Raw genomic sequence first — 20,077 nt, 5'->3', positions numbered from 1 at the left:
CCTGGCGGTCGCAATTACTAGTAAGACGCCTCAGGGCGACATGCGACCTCACCCTTGGCCATCTGGTCAGTGATGTATGTCGGACCAGTTACCCATATACTGTATGGAGACCCCAGGTACCCATATATGGAGATCCATGTATTGTAAATGGAGATATGCTGTGAGAGCCCAACCATGCTTACTCAGTTATTGTCTCCACCAGCCGAAGGCATGGGGGAGAGTATGTTTTCCCCTTCGTCCGTCCGTCTGTCCGTCCGTCCGTCCGTCCGCGTGTCCGTGTGTCCGTGCGTGCGTCCTCGCAGTTTGTGTGCAGCTAATCTCAGTCGCCGTTGGCCCGGTTGCTGCCAAAGTGAGCACACACATTCCCTGGATGCCAATCTAGAACCTCTGCCCTAAATTTTTCAAATGGGCCTTTTCTAGCGCCACCTAGTGGCCGATGTTCGCAAAACACATTTCTGTGCACTACTCTTACAGATTTTGTCCAAAAATCCTACAAATTGGTAGGCAGTATCTCGACAGTCATGTGATCGACACGGATTTGTCCGATTTTGCATATTCCATCCTGATTGGCTAAGATTGGCTTCCAAAGTTTGTATGATTGAGCCGTTTTGAACAAAATGCCTCAAATCCCAAACGCAAAGTGCAATTATCATGAAATCGCACACACGTTCCCACTAGGTCAAGGAAGAAATGCCACTTATTTTTTTTTAAATCAGCCTCATGGTGGCGCTATAACAGGCCGATTTGTGGTTTTACCTATAACTCTACGGATCAGTTTCAAACTTTGTAAGCGCACTCCCTAGAGGCCAAGGAAAAACCCTTTCCCTGCATTTTTCACATCAGCCTTTATAGCGCCACCAGGAGGCCGACTTATGTAAAACACATTTTTTCCTATTATTCCTTGAGATTTTATCCAAAAATCATGCAAATTGGTACACAGTATCTCTATAGTCATGTGATCAAGTCCGATCCGTCTGATATTTCATATTCCATCCTAATTGGCTAATATTGGCTTCCAAAGCTTGCAGGATTGCTCCGTTTTTGAACAAAATGCCTCAAATCATCAACGCAGCTTGCGATTAGTGTGAAATTTGCCACACATATTCCCACTAGGTCAAGGAACAAATGCTACCTTTTTCACATTGGGCTGTTATAGCGCCACCAGCAGGTAGACTTTAGCAAAACACATTTTTGGAACACAATGCTTCAAATCATGCATGCAGCGTCCGATTGCCATGAAAGGTCTAAGGTGAAGAACATATGCCACCCTTTTTACATTGGCCTATTAGTGGCACCACCAGGACGCCTGGCCTGGTGGAGACCTGTGCTCGGAAGAGCACTGCTTCTAGTTCGTTATGTGAAAGTCCTATGATGTATATGACATCTGACATCATAACATTTTATGCCCATACATGGAGATCCCTGTCTGTAGAACCAGCCACACAGATATGGGCTGTCCTGGCCATCTGTCTTGGCCATATATGGATTCTGTTAGTGTGGTATGTGGCCGATGTGGCCTCCATACATGGGCAAGTCATGTGAAGTCCTGTTAGATATGGGCTTAATATTGATGACATCAGGGAACTCCATATATGGGCATAAAAGTGATTCTGTTAGTGTGACATCACAGTGAAGCCACACAAACATCACAGTGACATCAGAGCATGATGTCAGAGCGACAAACCCATAGAACCACAGTGTCAGGCGTGACAGACAGAGATACACACATACGTACAAGCTGTGACCGTTTACATACTAATCTGCGACCTACGGTCACAACAAGCTTGTAAATTATAAATTATAAATTTCACTTAATTGTGAATTCCAACTTTCCCAATATCTTGCAGATTCTAACAGCCTCAAAATCCAGAAAAGGGGGGTGGGCTACTATCACTCTGTGGGCCCTATTATGATCCAGGTCTTATGCCTTATGCCTTAACTTCTTTACCTTTTTTTCACTATTTTGAAAAACATTTTTAAATACTTCAAATGCTGATCTACATCTGCATGTTGTGAACTTGCAGATCAGCTATTTGAAATGTTTAAAAAACAAAAACAAAAAGGCAAAGAAGTTAAGGCATAAGGCATAAGGCCTGGATCATAATAAGGCCCAAAATATGTATTCTTTACAATACTGTATACTGCTGCTAAGAGTGTGCTGGGGTGGAATCCAATCTGGCTGCAGATTGATCAGTGATATAACCTATTATTATACTCTCCTTTCAGTTGAGGAGGGGAGAACACATTAGAGATGTAATCATTACACGCAATCCATTTGGAAGGCTGCTTTAATCAAACCGTCCAATATGCTACTTGAAATCCCCAAGAGGGGAAGCGTTTCATCATCACAACATTTTCCCTTCAAATCTATAAACCCTCCCAAGCAAGAAAATGAAGTTGATGGATCAGTGTGCTTGAGATTAGACTGTGGGGATCAACAAGTTATGGCCTGATCACCCTTGATGATATGATTAATCTTTGGATATGGTTCAGATTACAGCATCTACATACCAAAGGGCAAAGGCCATAATTGTTGCGACCAAAGGTCCCAGTTTAGTATGTGAAACGGCACATGCTGACTCCGTCTGTCTGGCGTGTACACTTTTTTACGGTCTATGGGTTTGCTGCTCTGACATCATGCTCTGACATCACTGTGATGTCAGGGGAACCACTCTAACAGAATGGGTTTACCGCTCTGACATCACACGCTGACTTCACTGTGATGTCAGGGGAACCACACTAACAGAATCCCTTTTATGCCCATATATGGAGTTCCCTGATGTCATCAATATTAAGCCCATATCTAACAGGACTTCATATGGGAATGCCCATATAAGGAGGCCACATCGGCCACATACCACACTAACAAAATCCATATATGGCCAAGGCAGCCCATATCCGTGTGGTTCTACAGACAGGGATCTCCATGTATGGGCATAAAAGGGATTGTATGTATGATGATGTCAGATGTCATAGACGTCATAGGACTTTCACATAACGAATAACTGAGTAAGCATGTTTGGGCTCTCACAGCATATCTCCATACAGTACACGGATCTCCATATATGGGTACCAGGGGTCTCCATATATGGGTAACTGGTCTAATATACATCACTGGCCAGATGGCCAAGACATGGCTCTTTAGGGCGAGGTCGCTTGTCGCCCTGAGGCGTCTTACTAGTATATATCCACCTGTTTCCGCGGGAGTTTACTGGAGATTATTTGTACCTGTTTGCAACACACTTCCGGTTTAACAGCAGACATACAAGCTCACGTCGCGTCGCAGATGCAGCCCGTTGTGAGCTTGTAAATCACACTCGGCTGCAGCGCCGGAAGCTCGGTACAGCGTCTGCGCAATGCACTATGGGGCGTTGGAAACTTGTGGATACCTAATGTCTGTCTGTCTTTCTGTCTGTCTGTCTATCTATCTATCTATCTGTGTAGATTAGTTTACGATAATGATACGTAGCCTGCGAGGATAGTTAAGGCAGATACACTCGAGAGGTGAACACGCATGTGCAGCTCAGTGTGGGAGTCACTGGGAGATGTACTGTAGGTGACGTGTCAATCAATTGGCGGTCTACTTAAAGCTCATCTGATTCATTGTACTTCCTCCTGTTGTATTTCCAGAGTTGCCACTGATGTTGTATGTGCTTTGTTTGCTCCCACCACCACCACCCCAGCAGCACCAGTAGGCTCTGCTTTCCCTTCTGTTCTGTTCCCCTGCGGGTGTTTGTAATAGATCTCCCTGCTCTTAAATGGTTGTATTCTTATTATGTGCTTAGCCTTAGCAGGGAGTAATGTAGTATAAGCCGAGCCTGAACGCCAAGATCAAATAAAATATTCACACTTGTATTTACATTAATAAAGAATGTTCTCAAGCTATTATTGGTCTCAATCTATTTGTGAGTTATCTGACTGAACTACAGAACATTGCTAATTCTAAAATATATTTTGCAGAGCAAAGCAACTCCGGCCAGGCTCCAGTATATAAGACCAGTATATAACTCATGGTTATTCAGTGTGGTGTTGATGCTTGGACCAACCTTGACCAGATCCTCCAGTTCCGAGGAGTTGACGCAGGCGTGCACGACCAAAAAGTCCAGTTTTTCTGCTAGGATGGCCAGTTTCTGGGAGCTCTCGTGCGGCTGTTCCATTGCTCGGAACACCATGGCCCCGATGATGAGGTAGACCACTACCAGGCAGAAGATGGCCGACACGGTCTTCCACCCCACCGTCATCCTGCTCTCATACTCGTCCTCGGGGAAGTTCAGCACCAGCGGCTTGGCCGAGAAGGAGAGGCGCGGCTTGGAGTTGTGGGCGGCAGACTTTGGATCAAGAAGATCAGGTGCGGCCACTGTAAGGACAGAAACAGTTGGTTTTCAGACAGCTCTGTCATATTTAGGCAAACAACATTGTCTGAGGTTTATAGCGGTCTGGTCTCATAAACATGTTTACCACATACGGTAAGCACTGACAAAAACATAGTACAGATATGTCAGTAAAAGAATATTCTTGAAACATAATAAAAATAATATCTCAAATGCATATACAGCTGTAGTTGTCTACCCGATATAGTGAAGTACCCGCGGCGAAGATGCTTTACAAGGGGGAGGCGAAAACAACTTTATTAGGGAGAAAAAAACACTAAGAAAGATTAAGACTAAAAATCTATAAAAACAGTGGAATGTTGAGAGGGGGGGGGGGGTGGAGTTAGCTGGGGAAAGCCATATTGAATAATTGGGTTTTGAAGGTTTGGAGGGTGGGGGCCGATGATGATGATTTCCGAGTGATTTCAGTTGAGTTTGAGAAGATTATTTTGCTTGTACCAGTATAAACATACTTAACACCATGCAGTCAATGAACTATAATAACTCTTCAATCTGTGGGATTGCTAGCTCCACTGTCCAACAGATTTTTTTCCCCCTAAATACCAGCAGTCGTCTACAGATATTTCAATGATAAATTGATTCATTTGTCCACAGCCACAACAGAATGGCAGATAATGAATGTACCGGTAGCAACAGATCCTTCTCCATGAAGTTGTATTTCATCAAATCAGAGGATAATTAAGATTGGATATTCACAGCTGCTCCAGAGTAGATACAGAATTTAACACCTGTTGAGTTATAATCATCTACTTAATTGATCTATCCATGCATCTCCTATGGGTCTCTGAAACGTTGGGTTTAATAGACTATGCAAGTCATAATTCAGAAAATTAGGAAACGCATTCATAATTTCAGCAAGTACCATATCTCTCTGAACAGACTGTCATTTCTGTATGCTCTATTGTGTCAGGGAGAAGGTACAGTAGTCAATGTTTAGCATACTCCCAGGGTTATTAAATATTCATGATACATACATTATATAGCCCACATTTCCATTTTTCGGAAAGCAATTAGCCTATTCATTCCATTTTCCAATATGTTACACGTGATAATTTGGTGCTAAAAATCGTAATTAAAAATTGCTGTAAAAAATAAGTATAGCTATTGGTTCCCAGTTATTGGTCATTACTGCTTGCCATTTATCTCTAATCCACATATAATAGTTTTTTCAGTTGATTTTTTTTTCCCCCAGTGGAATTTGTGTTAGTGTCCTTGGCACAGTGATCTCATTATTCCCCATGCATTTTAATTGTTGATGAGTTGGACACTACTTCCTATAGCCTAATTATAATACCTCCATGTGGTTTATGTGTGTGTTATATAGGCTATATCCTCCATTATCAATGTTTACTGCTGAATAAGGAAACATTAGGCTATGGTTCAGCAATAACTGAATCATAAGTGGCTTTGCATTAAAAATTAAACATCTTTTACCACAGCCTCCTTTTCTAAGGAGGTTGATAGACGGCGTTACACAACCGCTCCAGGGAGCCTTAATAAACTGGATACATGTAACTGGTGTTTATAAATACACATCTTAAAGATATCATCGGCCATTTTCGATGGTTGACCACGGTTTAGGGGCAGCACTCACATTAATTGACAATTTCCTAAAAAAAAAATAACCAAATTGTATAGGCTAAACAACACAAGTGTTTGATGTCTATGTGTGCACGTGCCTGGTCGTGAGGAGGCTATGTTTGTTTATCAGATTAACCATCTCTCACCCAATAAGAGGGTTAACCACTTTTTTGGGGGGAAAGAACAATAATCAATAACACTCATCATCAATCAACAGCATCTTTAGCTGACTACTGAACAAGCGCAGCGGACAGCTGGCTTGAGTGGGTAGGCTATAGGCTACTGGCTTGGCTATCTGTCACTTACATCTGTCACTCTAGTAAAAGTATCAATACTGCAATGTAAATAATCTGTTACAAGTAAAAGTCCGTGATGAAAAATGTAGGCCTACTTGAATAAAAGTACAAAAGTATTGGCATCAAAATGTAGGCCTACTTAAATTACCAAAAGTACCTACTCATTACCTATGCAGAATGTCCCTTTTGAATAGGCCTACCCATTTCAGGTAGGCCTATTCAAAAATATTTTTGAAAATACCAGATCTACAAGCTCACAGTGCATAGCATCTTGACGCATTGTGAGCTTGTAGATCGGCTATTTTCAAATGGCCAAAATGTATGTAGGGCTGAAGTGGTTACTGTATTTTGTAATAATTATCAAATTATTACAATTGTCTAATAATCTACAAAATAACTAGTAATTCAAGTTTTCAAAGAAATGTAGTGGAATAAAAGTATTTATCCAAGATGTAAGTGGAGTAGGAGTAAAAGTAGACCTATTGAAAATTAGAAATACAGTAATGTAAAAGTAGTAGGCTACCTCAAAATTGTAAGTACAGTACTTGAGTAAATGTTCTTAGTTACTTTCCACCCCTGCATGATGCATCTGTCACTCTAGATACAGTCTGCCTTCCATGCATGTGCGTTTGGATATATTCCAAAACAGAGTGATGAAAGCACTCACTTCTTCTCTACCATATGCACTTTCCTTGCTGTTCCTCATCGGCAGATCTTTCCCAAAAGCCTCCGTCTGCTGCTTCGACTGATGCCTGGCTTTACTGTAGCGCTCCGACGCTCCCATCAGTCGACTTTACTCTCTTCCACATGGCATTAAACAGAGAGCCGCGCTTTCCCCTTCCCTCAAAAAAGAAAAAGAAACAAACAAAACTAAAAAAGTATTTTCAGTCCTTCCCAGTTGATCAAATCCAGCTGAAATATCCTCAGAAGTCAGGATGGACACCGTGTTCCTTGCACAAGAGCGCGCGGAGATGCGGGGCGTAAAGCGCATAGAAGTAGAGCCAGTCAGAGAGCCACTGAATGCGTCCAGTCCTTCCCAGACGCTGACTGTACACACTACCCAGACATAAAGGAAGAACAACAATGGGCTTCTCTCCGGATGGAGCGTGTACTGTAGCCAGGTGGTTGCCTCGTTCAACACTGGTTACGCAGGGAGGCAGGGGGGCGTGCGTGCGAGACAGACAGACAGACAGACAGAGAGAGAGAGAGAGAGAGAGAGAGAGAGAGAGAGAGAGAGAGAGAGAGAGAGAGAGGGGGGGGAGAGAGAGAGGGGGGGGGGCATCTATACAGTAGGCTATTATTATCTATCTTTGGTCTGAGACTAAGGCATAGGCTACTGTATGTAGACCTACATGACAACCAGTCATGTCTATACTCCCCCCCTGTATTTTGTATTGTATTTTTATTACATTTGTGCTTATTTCGTTTTTACATAATAGGCAAATTGATTTTCATATCAAGGGCCACCACATTTACTGTAGCCTATATTTATTTGGTTGGGAATACCCATCCAAAAATAATCTGTGCCATTGCAGGGAACCACCATAAGAAAATTAAACCAAAATGTTGTCCGGAGTTTGAAAAGAAACGTTTCAAAAATAAATAGGCGTCTACAAGCTCACAACAAGGTTGTAGATGGGCTATTTTTGAACAGCCAAAGTGCACTGTTCATCATTTTGCCATGGGGACCCCCTGCAACCCCCTCAAAGAGACCTGGGGGTCCCTCCCTGGACCACACTTTGAGAAGCACTGCTTTTAGTAGCCTAGTAAACTGACTCCTCCTGCCTTCTGATTGGAACTGCTTTAGAGGAAAGCCCACAATTAGTTGCAGGGGAGGGGAGGCTTACACAACCTGTCACACACACAATAGCACCTGCTGACCATTTACCAGCACAGTCTTTTATAGTGCTGCTCAGAACAGCAGTACAGGCTGCACTTAATTTGTCTCATTGTTGTCTCTGCCAGGCCATGAGGTCGATATTTGCAAAACACATTTTTAGTAGCCTACTCCATACAGATTTTGTCCAAAACTCACACTTGGTAGTTGTTGGTACACAGTATCTCTATGTGGCGGAGAGTCGCAGCCCCAGCCTGAAGCCTCAAAAGTCTAGTATCTGCTCTCGTTCCATAGGGATATCCCTTTGGAGTAATGATTAAGATATTGGACTTTCAATGTAACGGAGGTGATCCAAACCTCCCCACCCGGCTTCAAACCCGGGTCTCCCGCATGAAAATCCAATATCTTAACCATTACTCCAAAGGGATATCCTTATGGAACGAGAGCAGATACTAGACTTTTGAGGCTTCAGGCTGGGGCTGCAACTCTCTAGCCTGATAAATCAGTCCGCACATCACCACCCCCTGTTGGTGGGTGGTGTGTAGTGTGGACTGAACCCAGAGATATTTTATTTTATTTCAAGCTCGCCCGAGGAGCGGGCGAATTGAATGGGCCAATCAGGGCTGTAGACTTGAGGCACGTGGTAGGCTGGTCCGGTCCCAGCCCCCCCCCCCCCCAGCCCCCTCCCTTCGGAGCTGTTCTGCCCACGTGAGAGTCCCTAGTGGACTCTGATTGGTGCTCTTCTGCCCACGTGAGCCGCTAGTGGACTCTGATTGGTCCGTGAAAACTGTCATGGCGGAGTCAGACTCGAGTCGAATTATTTTAATAAACTATACAATAGTGCCTTTTCATTACGTTTTAATACCATTTTGCACTAACGTAAACATGCAGTCATATAATATGTTATGAGAAATAACGTATTTTTGCAATGTCACGCCACGTCGCCGTCCGGGGCTCTAAGCGTGTGTGTGTGTGTGTGTGTGTGTGTATGTGTGTGTGTGTGTCTGTGTGTGTGTGTGTGTGTGTGTGTGTGTGTGTGTGTGTGTGTGACGTCAATAGGCTTTAGCCCACCCACGCTGAAGTAGAATCTCCGTCCGCAGGATCAGACTCTCTTCCCAAAACGAAATGTGTGATAGAGTCTGACGCTTGCAGTCAGGCTAGCAACTCTCTCCGCCACACTCACCCCCCTTTGACCTCCTCCTACGGGGAAGCCGGGTCCGGATCACAGCACCAATGTAACAGAGGTGATCCGAACCTCCCCACCCGGGTTCGAAGCCGGGTGGGGAGGTTCGGATCACCTCCGTTACATCTATACCTATTCGTCATCAACATGGATCTGCCCTATTTTCCATATCCATCCTGATTGGCTAAGATTGGCTTCCAAGGATTGCAGGATTGGTCAGTTTTGAGCAAAATGCCTCAAATCATGAACACAGCGTGCAATTTTGGTGAAATTTGCACACACATTGACATTCCCACTAGGCCGAGGAAGAAATGCCACTTCAACATTTTAAAATCAGCCTCATGGTGGCGCTATAACAGGCAGGTTCATGCTTTTACCTATGACTCCACCGATCAGTGTAAAACTTTGTATTCGCACTTTCTAAGGCATTTTTCACATCTGCCTTTAGCGCCACCAGAGGCCGACTTATGTAAAACACATGTTTTTCTGTCATTTACTCGAAATGCACTCCTCTTGGGTTATCGCGCCTCCTAGCGTGCGATACAGAGCTACACATATGCTCCCGAATGACACAGTCGGAGGGTATGCCAGTCAAACGCCCCGCCCCACCCGTGGGCATAAGGCGCGAGACTGGCATGTGTACTTCCTCTTCCGTTCCTCTGCACGCATGAGATACGGACGTCTACACATGTTACTCTACGACAATTAATTAATTCTTCAAGTTACTCAGTATAAGACCAGTTCGAATTCAACTTTAGCCTTAGCGGTGAGTAGGACCATCACCCACGGGTTTCGTTCAACTTGGTCTGTTCTTCTCTGTTTTGTTCTTCGCTGTTTGCTGCTAACGATAACAAGCGGCTAGCCTAGGTTAGCTTAGCTTACCTTCGTCATGTCTAGCGAGGGTCTGTTTTCACCACCCCTCCCTCGACGCTGCGGGGATCCGGAGTGCAGCCGCTTTATCGCCGCTGAGGACCCGCATTCCATCTGCCTGGGCTGTCTGGAGCTACAACACGCTTGGCAAGGTTTCTACTTCCCAAACAGCTGCGTGTTCTGCGCGACGATGGACGCGGCCGTTCTTCACCAGCGTCTGCTGGTGGTCATGAACATGGACGCTGCAAGGCCCAAACAAAGCCACGTCGCTCGGGGAGCTCAGATGGAACACGGCGCTCAGATCCCCGCCACGCCAGGACAAAGAAGCGGGCCTGTTTCCAGCACCGCAGCAAGGTTTGTCCAGGCGGCTCCTAGTGTTTGCGAACCTATCCGCAGTAGCTTCTCTCCGATGTACACTATTTCTACCACAGCGCACAGTGGTGGAACCGGCATGTTCGGCTCTACCCCGCGCTTCTCCTTCACGCCCGGTCCTGGTTTGACCAGCACCGGGCCTCTCCAGGCCTCCGCCGCCCTGCAGGCTAGCCTCCAGGGACCACTCCAGGCGGGGCCATTGTCTCCGGTCGCCGCCGAGGCGGCCACCAGTGGGACTCCTCACCCCACCAACCCGTTCCTGATGACTCCAGCGGTCACCGCCCCCCCCTCTTTCCCCCCTCTCTTAACGTCCCAACAGAACGTGCCACGTAAAGTGCCTCGTGGCTCGGACGAGTTTGGCACCTCCGAGGAGGAGGAAGATGCCATGGAAGGAGAAGAGGAGGAAGATGAAGAGGAGGAGGAGGAGGACGGTTTGGTTCAAGAGGAGACAAGTGAGGACATTGTGATGCTAAGCCCCCGTCATGGCGGCACCCCTCGCACCTCACCCCAAGCCCCCCCCATCGCCCCTGCCAAGAAGGCAGCGGTGGATAAGGAGAAGGTGGGCGCCACAGCAGAATCCACCCCACAAGAACTGGACCTGCTGGCAGTGGTTGAGCTGGCGGTGGCCAAGATGGGCCTCACTATGCCAGTGGAGCCTCGCCCTGCGAGCTCAACGGAGATCAAGTTTGCGGGCAAGAGAGAGGTACAGACACCAGTCCCTCGCTCTCAGAAGCTACCCGCTACCCCGGGGCTCAAAGAAGCTCTCCATTCCACATGGAAAGAACACAGAGAGCCCGGGAAGATGGCTCTGTCAACCTCACTGGCGGATGAGGACAAGTTTGGCGTGGGCGGCCTTCCCCCTGTGGATGTCGCCACTAATCAGTTCTTCTGTGCCCAGTTTAAACCCACGGAATGCCCCTTCACTCAGGAGCCTGTGCCCAAGTTCAAGAACAAGGACGAGAACAAGGTCTCCAACATGGTAAAAAATGTTTATAAAGCTGCAGGGCTCTCTGTGAAAAGTTTAAACGTGGTGGGGCTGATGAATGGAGCCATGGCAGAGATGCTGCTCCAAAACAAGGACCGCCTCCCTCCTGAAGCCTATGCTGAATGGGATGCCATGCTACAGCTGGCAATAGTGAGCAACGTCCATGCCATCCAATGGGCTGGCAGAGGGATGGACGTCGCTGTCAGCATGGAGAGGTTCAGGTGGCTGCAGAAAGTCCCCTTCCAAGGCGACGAACCAAAGGCCAGCGAGAGGCGAGAGGAGCTGAGGGGCCTGGACACAGCCCCCAACAGTCTCTTCGAGGGAGCGTTACCCTTCCTCCGTGTCATCACCGACACCAATAAAGCCCAAAAAGAAGTGGTGGATGCTGTTTTGGGTAAACCTGATAAAGGGAAAGAACAGTCAGGTTACTCAGGACGCTCTTCCCGTAATAGGGAGAGATATCAGGGACCCCCCCGACAGGGCGGGAAACCCCATCGTTCTCCTAGAGCTCCGTCTTCCTCCTCGGGCACGAGCAGAAACAGAAGTCAGAGCAACCAGGGCTCCCAGCACCAGGAGATGCGCCCACCAGCTCGCCCTTCATACAGTGCAGCAGTGAGGGGGCGTGGGAGAGGGTCGAGAAAATGACACTTTGAGAAAGAGGGCCTTCTCACCCTCGGCGCACGGAGACAGGGTCATGGACGGCTCTCCAGCGCGCAAGCACAGTGCACTTTTGATCCTGCCACCCAGGGTGGAGGAATCCAATGTAAATGTGAATTTTGTTACTGTGCCAAATGTTTTCTCCCCAGTAAAGAATGTGTCTGCGAAACAAGGTCTCTTCTTTCACAATGCACACACAATGGAGAATCCCCAGTGGGGACATCCATATATAAAATATGCATGCCCAGTACCACAATCACAAACACAAACAGCCTTCAAGGAAACCCCCTTAAGGGGCATTTCCAATATAAAAGGTTTAATTGTTCCACAGCCTCAATCCTCCCTTCCGACACGAGAGGGCGCCAAAGCGCCAGTCAAGGTAAGAAGGTGGCAGAGAGGTCTTTCTTGTTTAGCTGTCCCAGCCAGAGCTGCGACAGCAGTATTAAACAGGGTTTTAGACAGGACGTGTTTACAAGAATGCGTTCCTTTTTACACTCCTCCTCTGCCTCCTGTCCCACCGTGCAACAAAGTGTTGTCGCCGGTGATAAAGGCATTAAACGTAAGGCCCTCGCGTCACAGCAAGACGGTGTCACGCTCAGTAGTAAGTCACGTGACTCAGTCTCGAGTCCCTTTGACTTCCGCGTTACCGGTGACGTCAGAGTCGTGTCCGGGGATGCACATACCGTGCATTCCTATCAATCACATTCCGTTAGGTCTGACGTCAGCTCCCATTCAGAATCCTTTGTCAAGGCATTTAACTCAATGGAAAGCATGCAAGCCGTGTCCCTGGGTGCTTCGCACCGTGAGGCAGGGATACAGGCTACAATTCTCAACCCAGCCTCCCTTGTCAGACAGAGTGATATTCACGCATGCAAAGGGGCAGGCCGCTTTGATTCTGAGGGAGGAGATTCACTCTTTATTGGGGAAAGGAGCGATCAGGGAAATTTCCACAGATCAGCTCGGTCTGGGGTTTTATTCTCATTATTTCGTTGTGCCAAAGAAAGGGGGGGGGCTGAGGCCCATTCTGGACCTAAAAGCCCTCAACAATTTTCTGGTAAAGTACAGTTTCAAAATGTTGACGAACGTAGCGCTATTGCGCTCGATCAGAATCAACGATTATTGGACGTCCCTCGATTTGAAGGACGCGTACCAGCATGTGGGAATTTACCCCCCACACAGAAAATTCCTGAGGTTCGGTTTCGAGGGGAAAGTGTACGAATACACTGTTCTCCCGTTCGGCCTCTCTCTGTCTCCCCGCGTGTTTGTCAAAGTGACACAAGCGGCTATAGCTCCCCTGCGGCAGCAGGGAATCCGACTTGCGACGTACCTGGACGATTGGTTAATAAGCGCAAGTTCAAGAGAGGAGGTGACACGTCTCACCAATGTGGTGATGTCGCAGTTAACCTCTCTGGGGTTCAACATAAACTTCAAAAAGAGTATGTTAACACCAGCTCAGCAGACCACCTTTTTGGGGATCTCGCTGGACTCAATAAATATGACGGCTCGACTCTCACAGGAGCGATTAGTCAAGATCGTGGCCTGCGCGAAATCTTTTCGCGTGGGCAGAGTGGTCACGTACAAGCGCTGCATGATTATGTCAGGGCTGATGGCCTCAACTATCCATCTACTCAGGCTGGGCAGGCTGTATATGAGGCCTTTTCAAAAGTGGATGTTGGCACTCAAAATCCACTCGACACAAGGTCGCCGCAAGGTCAAGGTGTCCCCAGGGTGTGTGTACACACTGAGACCGTGGGTGGACGTGACTCTTCTGTCCCAGGGGGTCAGTATGGGCGTGGTGGTGTCACGGAAAGTGATCACAACGGACGCCAGCCTCAGTGGCTGGGGCGCAACGCACGAGGGCCGTTCGGTGAGGGGAGTTTGGGACTCCGCTCTACAGAAGCGGCACATCAATTTCCTGGAATTAAAGGCAGTGTTTCTGGCGTTGAAACATTTTTTGCCTTTTGTGGAAGGGTGTCACGTGTTGATCAGGACGGACAACACGACGACCATGTGCTATATCAACAAGCAGGGGGGCCTCTCCTCCCCGGCTCTCAATCAGCTGGCGCGGGATCTGACGCTGTGGTGGGAACCACGTTTGGCGTCGATCAAGGCGTCGCACATTCCGGGGCTTCTGAACAGCGGAGCAGATCTGCTGTCCAGGGGGGAGCCCCTTTATGCAAATTGGTCCCTCCACCCGGGAGTGGTGAGACAGATTTGGAGCAGGTTCGGTCAGCCTCAAGTCGACTTGTTCGCGTCAGCAGAGAACGCGAAGTGTACACTTTTCTTCTCTGCGACGGGGCCAGCCCCACTGGGGCTGGATGCTCTGGCTCACGACTGGCCGAGGGAACTGCTGTACGCGTTTCCTCCGTTGGAACTGATCCCCCAGACTTTGGAGAGGGTCAGGCGGTTCGGCCTCAAACTATTGTTGGTGGCTCCGGGGTGGGGCGTGTGGAGGTCGGAGATATCTCCCCTCCTTTACGGCAACCCGTGGCCTCTGCCGCCAATCAGAGATCTGCTACGGCAGGCAGGGCAGGAGATCTTCCATCCCGACCCGGCGAAGCTAGACCTTCAGGTTTGGCCCGTGAAGGGGAGTCTTTGAGCGCTTTGGGTCTGACACCAGGGGCGGTTCAGACTATTCAAAGTGCTAGGGCTTCGTCCACGCGGTCGGCTTATGATAAGAGGTGGAGGATCTTTGAAGACTGGTGTGCGGAGCGTACGTCACCGGTGGTGGCGTTTGAGGCTCCGGTCCAGCTTGTTGTGAATTTCCTTCAGGAAAAGTTAGAAAGTGGTCTTGCCTTTTCTACCATTAAAGGTTACTTGGCGGCGCTGTCAGCGTGCCATGTGGGCTTTGAGGGTAAGACGGTGGGTAGGCACCGTCTGGTGGCTCGGTTTTTAGCGGGTGTGCACCAGCTTAAACCGGTTACTAGGTCCCTTTTCCCATCGTGGGATTTGGGTGTGGTGTTGGACGGGCTGTGCCGTCCACCGTTTGAGCCTCTGGAGGCGGCGAGCTTAAAGCTTTTGAGTTTTAAGACTAGTCTTTTGTTGGCTTTGTCTACAGCCAAAAGAGTCAGTGATCTACATGCGTTATCGGTGGACCCGGTGTGCATGAGATTCTGTGAGGATGGCAAGAAGGTTCTGCTAAAACCCCATTTGGCGTTTGTCCCAAAGAACCGTGTGATTATACATGAGCCAACCGAGTTGGTGGCTTTTCATCCTCCTCCGTTTTCTTCGGAGGAGGATAGGCGTCTACATTGTCTTTGTCCGGTAAGATCCTTGAGGATTTACTGTGAGAAGACGAGGGCTATTAGAGCGTCAAACCAACTGTTTGTCACTTTTAAAAGTGGTCCTAGACGGAAAGCGGTGGCTAAAGCTTCACTTTCAAGGTGGATTGTGCAGGCCATAAAGATGGCCTACACTTGTGCTAAAGTCCCGGTTCCTGAGGGCCTAAGGGCTCATGACACTAGGGGAATGTCGACCTCCTGGGCTCTAGCCAGGGGTGTCTCGATCCAAGAGATCTGTTCGGCGGCTAACTGGTCGACTCCGTCGACTTTTGTGGTTTTTTACCATTTGGACGTGGCTCCATCTTCATTGGCGCATTCGGTCCTGGGTGTTGCCGCCTCCTCTAGTTAAAGACTTTTTCCCCCTTTTTTATAGCTGAGACCAAGTCCCTTTGCTCTCGGTAAAAGGGGGAGACCCTGTTTCCTTATAAAACGGCTGCTAGTGGGCCTATTAGTGAATAGGCGGGCTCCAGCCTGTCAGGGTTTTATGAGGCGGACCTGGTCGGCCTATTAGTTCATGAGGCGGATTTCGGTCTGTCAGGGTCTTTCTACTTCTTCCGCTCTCGAGTCCGGTGGGCTCGGGGCTCCGTGGGGGAGGGGCCACGCCGGGGGTGTGGTCTCCTGTCAGGCGGAGCGGGCGGATTTTGAGGGTGTGCGCTTCCGGGGGTTTATGTGACCCAAGAGGAGTGCATTTCGAGTAAATGACAGAAAACGAAAGGTTTCGTACGAAACCATGGTTTTCTTAGTTTAGGAGAAATGCACTCCTCAAACGCCCCTTCGCGCGCATGTTGCGTGCAGAGGAACGGTGTTGTTAAGAGGAAGTACACATGCCAGTCTCGCGCCTTATGCCCACGGGTGGGGCGGGGCGTTTGACTGGCATACCCTCCGACTGTGTCATTCGGGAGCATATGTGTAGCTCTGTATCGCACGCTAGGAGGCGCGATAACCCAAGAGGAGTGCATTTCTCCTAAACTAAGAAAACCATGGTTTCGTACGAAACCTTTCGTTTGATATTATTCCAGTTCAGATTGTATCCAAAAATCATGTAAATCGGTACACAGTATCTAGTCAAGTGATCAAGGCCAATATTTCATATTCCATCCTAATTGGCTAACATTGGCTTGGTTTGCAGGATTGGTCCATTCTGTTTCCGTGAAATTTTGCATGCACATTCCCACTATAGGTTGAGGAACAAATGTCACCCTTTGTTTCACATTCTCCTGTCGACTTTTGCAAAACACGTTTTTGGAACAAAATGCCTCAAATCATAAATGCAGCATCCGATTGGAATTGAAGGCAGAAGAAGACATGGAACCCTTTTCACATTGACCAGCAGGAGGCCACAATAACATACCTGACCTGACAATGCTATATGCTCGGAAGAGCACTCACTGACTTCCCCAACCAACCGGGGACATTGTGATCACAAGTCAACCCCACCTCTCTCATTTCATGCATACTGTATTCATTCGTTCATTTATTTGGATATTCTGTCCCATGTGGGGCAATTTGAATTGCAACAGTATAACAAAACCTATATGCACATCCTAAAAATAGTAGATGTCATACAATTATAGAAATGAGCTACAACCACTAAGAGTAGATGATTTCCTGCATGGAGGTCACAACGCGTTGTGAGCTTGTAGATCTCATTGGTGGAATCATGTGCAAATCATTTTTAAATTTTCATTTCAACAACAAAATCTATAAGAAACGAAGACATATCGGTATTATAGCCTACTCGCGACCCATAAAAAAATGGGTCCGTGGGCCAAAAGATGGGTCCATTCCCAGCAATTGGGAAGCACTGCCTACAGGCAGCTAGAAACCTCAACAGCGAACGGAATGGATGATTGCAGATATCTGTGTGATTTGGCCCTTCTAGGAAAAGTGCACCTCCTCCTTGGTGGTGGAGGAGGTGCAGCCCTTCTGCCGGCCGGCGATGCTCATCAGGAGTACAAGCATGCTTCACACAGTAATGTACTGATTACACATGCACCAAAGGCCAGCAGCAGTGAAGGGCACAATGATTTAATTCACCACGAGACTGATGACAAGACTGACTGTGTGTTTACGTCCCCGCATGTGACTTATGATCAGCCTTTAGATATAGATATGCGGCCACGGTCTTGCATTAAGAAAGAGTAAAAAGGTTGGTCAGACATTTTCCATAATTTGATTGCTGGTTTGTGTGTGTGTGTGTGTGTGTGTGTGTGTGTGTGTGTGTGTGTGTGTGTGTGTGTGTGTGTGTGTGTGTGTGTGTGTGTGTGGGTGTGTGGGTGTGGGTGTGGGTGTGTGTCTCCACTCCCCAGAATATTGATTGTATTTATGGGGGCTGCTATTCCTAATTGAATTGAGAGAATGGCAGCTGTGCCATTCATCTGCCTGCAGAGAGAGTGAACCATGCATCCCACAGTGCCATTCACCTGCAGTGGAAGACCTACTTTGAACCCGCTAGTCTAAAGGGACTTTTCTGCTGTTGTTTCCCTCTGCTCCGAATCTCTTCACAAGAAATAGCAGATCTACAAGCTCACAACACTTTGTGAGCTTGTACCAGTGGTTCTTAAATAATCATATGTGTACTGGGGACCCCCAAAAAGAATCATATTTGAACTGGGGACCCTCCACCCTGATCATCACTTCACTGTCATCACCCCTGGGGGTCCCCACCACTGCTCTATATGGGTGGTGGGGTTCAAGTAGTCTTGCGTAGCCAGACAACTATTCCACAATATCTGAATTATATCTGGAGTCTGGAACTACACCCCACGAAAGAGGAGAAAGGAAGCTGTCATCTGTTATTCATTTCTGTTCAAAATATATAAAAAGATCTTTCAAGTCTATTTTCAATTTTTTATTTTTGCTAAGCAACAAGCTATTTTATATTATGCTTGCAATTGCAAAGACATGTAAATTTGTGGGGGGAGCCGGAACATCTGCTTTGCTCCAACGCTCCAGCACTTCCATTGCACAGATTGTAAGAAGCATTCGAAAATGGTGTGAGTCAACAGTCTGGCTCCAGAGACTATAGGGCTCAAGTAAAGTAAAAGTAGCAACAGCACAATGTACCGGTAGGAACATTCTGTTCAAGTAAAAGTTCTGCATTTGTTTAATTAGTACAAAGTAAATTGGCACCAAAATATACCGGTGTATACAGTACCAAACCAAACCAAAGTAATCATCATGCCGAATACCTCATTTCACAATTATTGGATTGTAATTAGTGATGCATTAATGTATTCATCACTTTGATGTTGCAGCTTGGAAAGTTGGGGCTTATTTTAATTACTGTGTATGTGCTGCTGGGTAGCTTTAACCTATAATAATACATGATCATTTATCGGTTGCCTATATGTGGTGTTCTGTAATACTTGAGCAATTTGTCTCTGGGATGTAGACAGTGGAGTAAAAGTATAAAGTATCTAAAAATAGAAATACTGGTACTCAAGTAAAGTAAAAGTACCTCAAAATTGTGCTTTAAAGCATTACTTGGGTAAATGTTCTTTCCACTAATGATTCACTCACTAATGTGTCACTCTAATGTGTCACAGACCCTTGTTTATACGTATAAGCACACATCATGTACGCCCGCACGCACAAACACGCATGCAAGAATGCACGCACACACCCAGACACATGCACGCACACACACACACACACACACACACACACACACACACACACACACTCCGTAGGTAACTGGAGCATTTTGGTGTTGCAGGGCATTGTGCCATGAGAGGTTTAAAGCCCCCATTATCCTTAGTTGCACGCCGGTGTTGTCAAACACCTAAAACATCAGATTTACAAGCTCACAAGTGACAAGCTTGTAGATCCGACAAGACAGGTAAGTATAACTCAGGGCTTTTAGTCTCAAAGCTTGCACATTTCTGTCCCTCTGGTGTAAGATAAAAGATAACAGCAACGATCCGTCAAACGCTACTATTGCTGACTCTTTGTTTTTAGCTGACTTTGCTGGTCTATCTATAGGATTATCACCTAAAATAATACAGATGGAGGCTTTGGTAATCAGTGCTTCTGCTGAAGTGGTGCCACGTTCAGATACAGTGCACCAGCAGTTAAATGACCCCACAGAGATTCACTGCATCTTTTACAAGGCACTGTTGTAGATGGCGTTGAGACATTATTTACTACTTTCATCAATTAAATACCAGATTTAGTGCTCAAATGAAGTAGCTAAATTCAGTAGTCGTTCGCGTTTTAGCTGGAAACCCTGACTCAAAACCTTTTTTTTTCTTTCTTTTTTTTTTTGCAAACAAGAATCTTTTGAAATAATACTTTGTTGGAATGTTGTTGCGATATTTGGATCCTGATCCATTTTTTGGGGAAACACTGCAAGAGACAATGCCATCGACCCTCCTCTCGGGACTTGTTGTTTATATCATATTATAGCAATAAGTCAATGAGCAAACAAGCCTAATCTGTTACAATTTTTGATGCACAAATCATGCAGTATAGAGTGCCCACACTTAAATAACTGCCTGGTACAGTACAACATAAATCATAACCCCAGAGTGATTGCAGCAGTGTACATTCAATGCTTCACACTGTGATTCTGCCTCTCTCTCTCTCTCTCTCTCTCTCTCTCTCTCTCTCTTTTTGTCACTCT

General features: G+C 46.9%; 1 protein-coding gene across 1 annotated transcript in view; it reads right to left on the bottom strand.

Moving 5' to 3' along the window:
* Positions 1–7,052, bottom strand: part of LOC308301095 (potassium channel subfamily K member 2-like) — a gene marked incomplete at both ends in the record, with an annotated part of 50,581 nt that extends 43,529 nt beyond the window's left edge. The window contains 2 exons of the mRNA XM_080744993.1: positions 4,047–4,357; positions 6,947–7,052. Of these exons, the coding sequence (XP_080601119.1) occupies positions 4,047–4,357; positions 6,947–7,052 (417 nt within the window). The remainder of the gene's footprint in view (positions 1–4,046; positions 4,358–6,946) is intronic.
* Positions 7,053–20,077: the final 13,025 nt, after the last annotated feature.

This window comes from Nannobrachium achirus (genome assembly GCF_963921795.1).
Source record: "Nannobrachium achirus genome assembly, chromosome: 16".
Lineage (NCBI taxonomy): Eukaryota > Metazoa > Chordata > Actinopteri > Myctophiformes > Myctophidae > Nannobrachium > Nannobrachium achirus.
The sequence above is the reverse complement of the archived record's forward strand: the minus strand, read 5'-3'. Positions and strand labels throughout refer to the sequence as shown.